Raw genomic sequence first — 12160 nt, 5'->3', positions numbered from 1 at the left:
AAAATTTGTCATGTATTCAGAATTACAGATAATATTTTGGAATCAGTTCATTAATTTCAATTAAAGAGATGCTAATATTATGGTATCAGTGTTCAGAAGATAAAAGGTTACAGTTCATCGTATAACAAACTCAATTTAACACAAAACTGGTGATGAATGTTTAGACTGTAAACATTACTGGCAGGGAAGCTCTCTGCTGGCAAATGTTACCAATAAACATTAAACATGAAAACCTGTTTCAACAAATGGCTGGAAATACAGTACAAAAAAATATAAACAAAAAACAAAATCACGAAATACAAGTTTCTGCCAGATATTTTGGGCTGCAAAAAATATAAAAAAATAATTGTATTTTTGTTTTGCCTCCCCCCAGTACAAGTGCAGTAATTCTCATTGGTGACGGGATTATAGAGTTGGTCAGCACCTGAATCTAAAACTGGATAACAATAGGTACAAAAAACTGCCACATTAAATTATTCACAACAAAGGGTTTAGAAATTTAGATGAAAATAAGATTATACTTTACGAAATAAGATCATTAATGGATTAACACGAGAGGTTTACACTTCAACTTTTTAGGGACAGATTCATATCACTTATAAACTGATAGAATGGAACTTAACACACACACACACACACACACACACACACACACATAACACACACACACACACACACACACACACACACACACACACACACACACACACACATACACACACACACACACACACAACACAGCACCGCACACACACACACACACACACATAACGCACCCACACACAAAGCTATGCCAACAGCTACAGTAAATACAACAACTACCACAAATCATCCAAATAATTAGAGAAATGTTTCCTTCTTGCTGAACAGTTTCAGCCAAGCGCACAACACGAGAGAAGTTGATCTAGTAAACACGGCAATATTACAGGTAAGTTGGTAACACATGGCAGCTGTACACTAGAGACTAACACTCGCCTACCCTACTTCTGGCAGCTGGGGGAGGAGGTGGGGGAAGGAGGTGGTGGAGGGAAGGAGGTGGTGGGCGGAGGAGGTGGGGGGAAAGGAGGAGGGGGGAGGAGGAGGAGGTGTTAATGTAGGTAACTCGGTCTTAAAAGAACACCAGTAAACAAGTACAGGTAATATTAGTCTTATTTACTGTTCCTGAACCATGACTAAAACACTTGTAAAATACTAATATAACACATGCATACAATATGTATTAACTCCCCCCCCCCCCAAAAAAAAGTGCAGGATATTTATACAATGAATATAATTGTTGCTTTATTCTTACTGAATCATTAAGTTATACAGAAATATAATAAATTTAAATATATACACACAGAAACATGTATACACTGCAAGACTGTGTTGATTATTACAGTGATATGCGAGTATACAAGAATCGCCCAAATTAATGAAATAAATATTAAGGCGAAAAAGACTCCACCGCAGTCACGCACTCCTGCTTAAATAGATGTCACTCGACTACGAAAATAAGGACAGAAGGACAGATAGACACGTATGAGCGTTCGTACTAAAAATAATATATAAAAATACACCAAATTATACACACGCACGCACGTATATATACACGCATACACACACACACCTGCAAAAACTTGAGGCAGTACCCAGCTCAGGTGATTACACATTAACCACCACATTACCAGGTAAACAGCCCCATGATCCATCGTCAACCATAATAGCTAAGAGGCCAACCAGGTATTATGAGCGTTCCACCATACGCTCCTAACACGACCACAATACCGAGCTTCTCCCTAATACAGCCTTTGTTTCTCACGGTCCCATAGGCCTAAATATATCCGAGTCTGATTATGTGAAAACATACCTGTCATACAAAATCCTAACCTAACCTAACCTAACCTAACCTAACCAAACCTATTACACATTAAGACGGTCAAAATTATGTGGAAATGTCGCTCATTTAAGGGAAATACATCATATGAACGAAGTTTATTGGGGGAAAGATTCGTAACAAGAGGTATCTAAGGGACCCGTTACTTGGTGCTTATACCTGTACACTACGCTACACCTCCAACTGTGACGTGTGGCCCCAGGCTGCTATAGGAGGTGCGGTGACTGGCAAGGTTATCTGAGTGGCCATCATGCGTTAGTCAGAGGAATGTATCTGAGTATGCTGATGAGAGAGAGAGAGAGAGAACGGGGAAACAGAGCGACAGATACACAGATTCTGATTGGGTGATTCAGTCAACAAGAGGGGCGTAAACGTAACAATACCTGGAGGACGAGGAACAACACCCTGGCGTGCGTCAGTCACCTGCAGGTGAGCTAATATTTACAGTAGATGTGCCATGGTTTTTGCCTGAGGGAGCGTGTTGTGCAGGACAGAAGGTGAACGAGTTATGTTATCACGCTATACCTGGAATTTTAGTGATATTTTTACCTGTGTTAGTTCTTGTATCACAGGTGTTACTCCGAGCGTTAGACGTAAGAGACACTGGCCAGTCATCGATGCTTCTCCACTACTCACATCTACACCTATACGTCTGATAACTGTCTTGACGGTATAGTCTCTCGCAGCATAGTCACGCAGCATCAAATCACGAGCGCCGTCACAATCTATTACTTCCCACCAACGATAACAACGGCAGGTATTGAGCTGTTATGGCTCCGTTACACACGAACACCTTGATGTAATGGAGAATAGTTACTATAAGGTACAAGGGAACATCACAGCTTCCTTACAACAGCTGTCAGTCACTCCACGTTAGAGAACAGTTCTAAATCACGCGGCGAATCTCTGTGTATAAACATCTTTGATAAATGTTGAATCAAAATAGAAAAAATACATGATTTATTTAACGTATAAGTTTGGCTATAACGTACTTGTACAGTAACTTTCAACGAGTAATTCTAATTTAATATCCGGTAATTTTTTCCTAAATTAAATGCTAGATTAAAGAGCTTCATAGAATCTTCCTAAATGATACCGTGTTCACAAAATTCACATATGCCTCATAGGACGCACACACACACACGCACACGCACACGCACACACACACACACACACACACACACACACACACACTAAAAATCACTGCTTCATCCTCCAATTCTCAACAATGTCTTTTAGTTTCAGTATTTGTTTTCTTCAGGTTTTCGACTGTTTCATTCTTCAACTTTCGACAAAACCTTACCTCAACTTCAGCACCTCCTGCCCCTCCAAGTTTTGAGGCAACAACGTTTTAACTTCAAGCAAACATCCTTCTCCACTTTTCATCGACTCGTCCTTTATATATCAAAGAATATCTCAATTCGTTAGCTCTGTCTTACGCTCAGTCCACCACGAATTGTATACTTGGCGCGTGCACACTGAGGCCGGAATCAGACATATCCTGACGCATATTGTTCGACAGTTTCGTCTAAAAAAAAAAAAAAGGTCAAGCCGTTTACAATGCCACACCGGATTATGTCAGATTCGGCAACGGGTTATTCCTTGACAATTTGCGTCAGTTTATGTCCGATTTCGGCCTCAGTATGAACGCAATCTTATTCTCTTATACAACAATTGATTCTAAAGTAATCCACTCACTCTCACCTCCATTTACCTTAACATCTCATCTCCTGAGTCTAAGACACTGCCCACAGCCTTCACCGACTCCTCACCTGAACCTAAATGACTACAGGTGTATCCCTAAACTCCCACCAGTCACCTTGTGGTCACTGACGACACATCTAAGACTTCAAGAAACTCCTTAACATGTCTGTTCTTCATCATCCTAAACACAGTAAACTGCCCTCCAAACGCCAGAAGCTACACGATACAACCCAGTTCTAGCTTTAGAGTAAAACCTCTCAATATAATGCCGTTTATTAACCATTCATGACCAAATGCTTTCACGCGGATCCCGCGAGAATGTGACCCATATTCTCGTAATCGAGAGTCGTAATTGTCCCGTGTGATAGTTACCTACGAGAAGGTTGACGTCTCCGGGTGGGAACTAAGGATTTATATGGGAAAGTGTAAAAGAAAAACATACTGAGATGCAAAAACATATGTACTTGGTTTAACCAACTCGTTTACCTATTATATTGTGCATTGAGGGGGTAGGGGTGTTTGGGTGGCTGGGGGTGTTTGAGTGGGGAGGGGGTGTTGGGGGGGTGTTGGGTTTTGTTTTTTTTTGGGGGGGGCGCTCATTCACGTGAGTCCACATTGATTGGTGGTGGTGTTTGAGTATGTGTCTGGGCCACTGTGTGTGTACACGGTGTGGCGTTAGTGTGTGTGTGTGTGTGTGTGTCGGCAACATATGGCGTGCAGAGTAGCGGCAGAAGCAGCGGCTAGCGAGACATTACCTGCTTAGTTCGTGAGCGGTGGTGCCGTGGTCGCCTGGCCCGCCACCTCTCCCGTTGCTCTGTTATAATTCAGTTTCCAAAGTTCCACCAACACTGACGGTATGTCTCTACCAACATACAGGAATGTCCCTATATTTAAGACAAGTTCTAGTGCCTAGTGTTTTCATCATGTGCGTGATATGTTGACTTTAAGAGTGTCGTGTTTTCCGTACAATTATAAAGAAAATCTGATATTCACCACAACGTCAAATATGAGTTATCCACCAATACCTCTGATGTAACTATTAATGGGAAACAACTAGTGGGGACTGATTAGGAGTGATTGTTGCTGTGTCATGTGCAGAACATTCCTGTGTCAGAAATATATGGAAAATAATAAACTGACTACACAGACATGTTTCCCTAGATGGTAGCTCCCCATCAGGAGGAAACAGATGCGTCCTCACCTGGCCGTCCAGGACCCTCACATCTGAGGAAGATGAGACCAGAAGATACAGAAACGAGAGATAGAGAACCAGCAGCGGGAGGAGGTGTCGGGGAGGAGGAGGACGAGAGGGAGAAGACGGTAGAAGAGGTCAGTGAGGAGGAGAGTGATACACAAGAGGAGTCAAGAGCCCTTAACACAGTGACCGCGGGCGCTACGGTAAGAGGCCAGAGGTGTGTGTGTGTGTGTGTGTGTGTGTGTGTGTGTGTATTACCATTACTATACTAACATCATCACTGCCCCACCATCACTACGACACTCTCACACAATAGAACCCACATCTTTATCATAGGACCCACACACCTCATCACAATGCCCACACCTTCACCACAGTATCCACACCTTCATCACAATAACCACACCTTCACCACAGTACCCACACCTCCACAGTACCCACACCTCCATAATACCCACACCTCCATAATACCCACACCTCCACAATACCCACACCTCCACAATACCCACACCACCACCACATCAACAGGATCATCATAGGACACAACAGTATTAATGTCTGATGTTGGTGATAAGAGGTACTTGAGGGGGGTAAACTCCTCCTTCAACCCCCCTCCCCCTTCTACGCTGGCAGGAGGTACAGGTAACCACAGTTGTTGAGAGAATCACCGTTCCAGGTAACAGGTGGTCGCCTCGAGGTTCACGCACCGCCGCTGCCTCCCACGCTCTTATTTCCTTCTCCCGCTAAACGACCATGTTACCTTCAGCTTGTCAAGATAAATCGATTGTGGTGATGTGTTATTTGTAGTAGTGAGGAAAATAATGTCTGGCACAAATGTACTCAGGTAAAAATATAATCGAGTGAACATATTTTTGTTGGTAGCTGTTTATCGATCAGTCCCGCCCCCTTTTCCCGGATAATAACTCCTTGTTTTGTGTGATTTGCTGTAACTTAAACCTGTATCATTTGTCTTATGGTGATAGAGTATAGTTTGATACGTAGCTCAGGTAATATGATCACCTATGTATCCGTAGCCCCACACACTGTACTATCACAAGCTAGGTGGGTGGCACAACGGGAGGTCAACGGGGGTCGTTTGTTGACATGTTGTAAAGGAACGCTTCCCTCACTCGTCATGGTGTAGGCCTAGTGATGTTTATAATTATTCACACAACACTTCCATACACTTGAGAGAATTATATCTCCTTACTAAGACATGTTCAGACACCATAAATAAATAACAAGTGGTTAGGTTAGGTTAGCTTACGTTTCATAAATAGTGAATGACCAGATTGTTGTGGGGACTCACTCAAGCCGACGGGTTTTAATTCTGTGTACTGCTTTACAGACTTCCATTACAAAAGCAACATTGACCAAACTTAGGAGACCTCACACACCAAGAAGTGAAAACAAAGTCTTCACACGTGAAACATGGGATTACCACCTTCTCTCTAACCTAACCTAACCCGGAAAGTTAATATGTTCACAGTTTTATATCAAAATTTTGCAAGGCTTTACATAAATCCTGGCTGGGAAAAAGCTGAGCCGTATTTACTGGATCACAGGCAAAAATATATGAGGTTCCCATGACAGACTATCCCCTTGGCAAAACCCCAAAGGCAGCGACTGATGGTTCATCGTACCTGTTTCGCTTCAAGACTCTCGAAAAACATAAAAGAAGCATGATAATATCCACACGCTTTATAGGGACTCTAAATTCACCCTCGTTCACACCTCGCGCTCTGTCAGTCTCAGCTTGAGTTCCCAGAGCCAGTTGGGCCGACGCGACAACCAGGCTGGCAGTGTGGTGGCTGACCTGATGAGTGGACTGAAGTGTGTCGCACATGGGACTAAAACGAATCTATTTCATCACATATATTTTACGGCCTTTTAGCAAAATGACCGACCTATTTTGGAAAGTGACCAAGATCTATTTTCTTTATTTTTCATCCAATATAGTTTCTTCATATTCATATTAAGTGTCTATTATATTTCCTTTGTCATTCTATCACGACACATTCATCTCCACCTCCTATAATACACCAGGTAAGCTAGACTACACGTTCTAACTATACACACACACACCTTCACACACCTGTAACATTAGTATCATTTATAAATTTGTTCAATTCACCTAATACTTCTTTTTCTTTGATTAAACCTAAAAAATCACTCATTCCATCGTCTCTCTAAAATATGCTCTAATAACTAACACAAACTTATTAAAAAAACAACTACATATATGAGAACTAAACCTTAATTAACTACCTAAAAACCTGACTATTTCAATCACCAAAATATAAGACCAAATAACCAGGAGCCGTATAGGATGGAGGAGAGCGTGACACACACACACACACACACACACACACACACACACACACACACACACACACACACACACACACACGACGGCTGCCTCAACACGCGTGACGATAATGGCACCTCGTTACGGGTACAACTGCAGGATAGAGTATCTCATTAATGTACAGCTACAGACAAAAGTCCCTCGACACTTGGCAATATTTGACATCTATACTTGTGGTTCGTCTACGTGACTGGTTTAGGTTAGGTTAGGTTAGTGTATTTGACTGGTTTAAAGCTGGTATAGAACACCGTTTTAAGTTTTGACTAAATAAAAACAAAATATTAAGTGAAAATCAGTATAGTTATATGTTAAATTTCTAAATCCCCTTTTACCTACAAGACCCTAAAGCAGATACGGATAAATTGTCAAAACTGTAGAAGAATTTTTGACTTCAACTGCACATTTGATACTGACGAAGAACTATTGTTTAGTCGACTCATAAGCTCTCCCATCCCTTACAATATTTACGGAGGAAATAATACACCGAATCTCTTATAAAGGGAATATGTACAACTAACCGATAAGAATAAACCCATTGACTCGAACAAAGTGAATCAGCAATACAACATCAGTCATGGGCTTCGCGTGCCATGGGCTTCGTGGGTTCATTCTATTCACTAAGCTGATTAACCACTCGAGGTTGGGGGGGAGGGGGGGGGTCTTCAGCATCCTTTCATTCACACAGACACAAGTTACTCTCTGCAGTGATTGTGATGTCTTGTCATTCCTACAGTAAAGTCATGCACACTGATGTATTTCCATGATATTATTATACCAGGGAGTGATTCAATCCCGCCTCTCTCTCTCTCTCTCTCTCTCTCTCTCTCTCTCTCTCTCTCTCCAGGTGTCACGTTAACACCATGTAAACATATTTTAACCCCTTATTCATTGGGACTCTTTCTTTCCCTCCTGGTGACGTATATAAGGATTTAATCATTATTTTCACTACTCCTCAGTCGTATTGGCTTAACTATATGTTGTGCTTGACTCTCCTCGGTACAACTTCGGTCCTCTTTACTATTTATCGACCGAAGTTTATACAATGAATAACACTAAGTACTTTTTTGTTTTGTTTTTTCCTCAGCGACTCTCAATGTTTTATGCCACCATTTTTTTTCTGTTTTAGACCATAATGTTGGCGCCACATTTTGTCCAGGAGGGTCTTTATTTTTTTCAACTCTAATTCTGGTTCACTGCGACACTAATGAAAGTATGCTGTATATATGGTCTAGAACAGTACGTTTTTTAACATCTGAAACTATTACGTAATAATAATAATAATAATAATAATAAAAATAATGCAACAGAGGTTTACCAAGGTAGGATCAATATGGTTGGGCCAAGACCATTTTACACCTAAACGATCACAGGGTCATTAACGCTGTAGCTATTCGTTACTTGAATCTCCTATAGAAATGACAGCTCGAGTTGGTATAGATCACATAAGGTAACAGCATTAGTACAACTACATCCCAATTTGTGAAGGACAGAGAAGCGGACGAATAAACGAAATACTATACAACTGAATGTCACCTCCGTCTAGCATTCACTGGTGGTATAAAACTATCTCCAATAATTGTTATACTGCAGCCAGGTGACCAGGTAACAACACTCACGTTTCTCAGGCGTCTCAAGACCACAATAACAATCTGAGCCCAAGTTTACAATAGGTCTCTCTATGACACTTCCCTACCAGTCTTCAATATCCAGTTGATAAGACTTCATTATTTAAAAAATTTCCACGAACAAAATTAAGTCTATGATTAATATAATAAAGAAAAGAATTCATTTATAATTTTCTCAATATCTTCGCATGTGTAGTAATTTAGTTATATAGTTAGTTAAAGATTTTCAAGATAATATATAAATTACATATACAAGTCAAACACATAACACTTGGCATATCAGCGTTACTAGGTAGCTAATTCCCACTAGACTCAAAAAGTTTTACTGTGAAATTAATTTGATTTTATGACGGGTCTCGCCAAGGGAAATCCCCGGGAACTGAATCAGATTTTAACACTATATGCAATTCTGGTTCTCGCTACTGTAAAGCTTTATCACAATCAGGAATATCTATCTCCCAAAGATCATATAGAATTTGCTTTAACTTTTTCTAGCAATCAATTTCGTTTCAACTATCTACAGTATCAAGTTTTTTGTTTATTTATCTATATTTTTTTTCCCGGAAGATAATCGATTTCTCTGTTCTATCTTGTATTTGATTATCCATTTCTTAATCAATCCAGTTAGTTTTATCTATTATCAATCTTCCTATTAACTAAGAGACGAAAAAACTAATAGAAGTGTTCTCGACACTGTAACCACCGCTTCAATGTGAGGTGTGACCCCGACCCGCCACCACAACACACCTGTCATTAACACACATAACTCACCTGTTGAAGCCCCATATTTTTAAGAAACGTAAACAAAGACATAAAGTGAGTATATAAACACTAAATAAAAGAGAGAGAGAAAAAGCATGATAAAAGAGATATAGAAACATAAAAAAAATACAAATAAGACGAAACACAAAGGAAATAAAAGAAACGAAAAGGAGGGAAATAAATATAAGGAAAGAGGAACAATTCCCACCAACAACACACAGACCACAAGGGAAATATTACAGCGACACATTTCCTCGGGGAGTTAGTCAGCAACCGAGAGGGGAAAGTGAACCAAATAAAAACAGAGTTAAAAATCATTACATCATCGTTCTTGATACGTTAAGCTGAGGGAGACTGTGTTTACGTATCAGCACCTCAAAAAATATACAGATTTTTTTTTTTTAAAGCATCCAAGGTTGAGTGTGGATGTATGTATTAATGATACACACATTGGTATAAAACAGAAGAATGGAAAGATTTGTGTGTAGTGAGGGAAAGAATGGAGAGAACGAGGGAGAAATTGAGAACCACGCCTCCTTGTTTCACTCCCTCCCTCTCCTTGTGGTTTCATCCATTACAACCTCGTATACCGCCGACAACTACCCATTACTTATTGAAAGATTATCGTCTATATATTTTACTTAGGGTTATGCCGCCCCCGTCGAGGCCAGGCTATTCCTGTATACCATTGTTGATATTAATTGTGAAATATTAGACCTACTACTCACTCTTGTTTCGTTTCTGTCCGTTTCATTCTTTTCTATTGTTTTCCGTTTTATGTTTTATCCTCCTCTTATCTCTTTGTCTTCCTGGGTCTTTCCTCTATCTCCCTCCCCCTCTTCCTGTTCACCGACCATCATATATTTGTTAGAGAGGCTGAGGTGTTGGTCAAGCTCACCTTCCTGTGTGTTGGCATCAGCAGCCTGGGTCGGCCTTCCATCATAGCCCCTCTGCCCCTCTCCACATACAGTTAACATACGGCCTCGTGTACTGTAGATAAATGTCTCTAATTTATGCCAGCAGTCATTGTCCTACAGTCAATAAACATAACTTTCACCTCTGTATGCGACTGAACTCGAAGGATTGGTCTAACAAGTCGTTAACATTAACCGTAAAACATTATTTCATGTTTACGTTGTCCCAGTGGGCGTCAAGTTCTCCTATAACAGAGTCACTCGTTGTGTCATGATGAACAAAACTCAAACATTTCATCAGTGTAAGATACAGAAGTAGGATAACTCTGGTGACTTAATGCCAGTGTGAGTATAAGGACACGATACGAAGGACTTCTCCGTCAGCCTCAGCAGTTAAGTCTCCCCTCACAGCCGTACTAATGATGTAAGCCTCCCCTCCCCCAACCCCGCAGCTTGCTTGTAGAGTGTTTACATAAGTGATGTCCTGTAGTAGTTTACATAAAATAGTCAATATTCTCACAGACGATGCCAGCCACCAGCTTTACTTTAAGCTTACTTTTTCACGTTTGTCCCAATAGGCTCCCAAATGAGCTGAGTTCCAGAGCATTGAATTACTCCAGTGTCTCAACAGAGGGATTCAGAGAGAGAAAGTTTGCTGTACACTGGATATTACTCCTCACCTGAAGAACTTGAGGGAACCTTAGAAGTGTATGTCGACGATTATGAAGATGTGAATTACACGAAAGCTCTTGGGAACTTCGTGTTTTCTTGTTTCCTATATGTGGTTATCAGCATATACATACATGGATCACGCGCACCTACATATACTGTACACACACGGCAAAAGTTATACAAGTTAGCAAAGAGGTACACGTTTGTGATGAACGGTGGTGGGGGGGGGTGTAAAGTTTATTCTCTTAATCTATCGAACGTTTCCAAATCATACTCGAGCACTCATGTAGAAAATACTCGTTGCCGGCAGACCAGATATTCTGAAATTCTCTCGTCAAAACCTGGAGCTGCGAGTCCTAACTGGATGTTATAAAAGTAAATTGCTTCATCACAACAATGTGTATCTGAAGAATAGAAAATAGTTTTATGAAAGTGAAAAAAAAAATCTATATAGAAAGAATCTAAATCCTGGTGGTGTGTTTATTGTGAATGGTTTCTCGTTTAATTTCGTTTATTTTCATATTACGTATTTAATAATTTTCCGGTATTAATAAAGGTATTAGTTTGTTTTACACTTATCAAAACTGTGTGTGTGTGTGTGTGTGTGTGTGTGTGTGTGTGTGTGTGTGTACAGATAACTTTCGATGAAAATCATTCAAATTTTGCATTTTTAGTCTCAGCAGTGCGTGAGTGGCACCCAGGCACCATTGCGGCAGTTTTAGGACTACAACCGACCATTACACCAACCACCCACTCACACACACACACACACACACACACACACACACACACACACACCATAACAACAAATAAGGATAAAACAAAACATAATAAAACCACACAAAGAACAAGTGACGTATTCTTACAACAAAAATTAAGAAAATAACATAGAGGAAAATCAACACACAGGGACCCCGACACAGCACAGAGACATAAATAATCCCAAATTACATCAGTATTTTTGAGAAGTCAGAGAGCAGTGGGTTCATCCATCACTAGACGGCCCTGTTCCTTCCTCGTACCCCCAGCAAAACACTGCTCGCT

General features: G+C 40.6%; 1 protein-coding gene across 2 annotated transcripts in view; it reads left to right on the top strand.

Annotated features, from left to right (window-relative positions):
• Nucleotides 1–4318: 4318 nt before the first annotated feature.
• LOC121864591 overlaps nucleotides 4319–12160 on the top strand; it is a 106237-nt gene continuing 98395 nt past the window's right edge. For both annotated transcript variants that reach the window (XM_042363664.1, XM_042363656.1), the window contains exon 1: nucleotides 4319–4978. In XM_042363664.1, the coding sequence (XP_042219598.1) occupies nucleotides 4742–4978 (237 nt within the window). In that variant the 5' untranslated portion in view covers nucleotides 4319–4741. The remainder of the gene's footprint in view (nucleotides 4979–12160) is intronic.

Source organism: Homarus americanus, unplaced genomic scaffold (genome assembly GCF_018991925.1).
Source record: "Homarus americanus isolate GMGI-L3 unplaced genomic scaffold, GMGI_Hamer_2.0 scaffold59578, whole genome shotgun sequence".
NCBI classification, from domain to species: domain Eukaryota; kingdom Metazoa; phylum Arthropoda; class Malacostraca; order Decapoda; family Nephropidae; genus Homarus; species Homarus americanus.
Note: the sequence above shows the minus strand (reverse complement) of the source record. Positions and strands in the feature narration are given on the sequence as shown.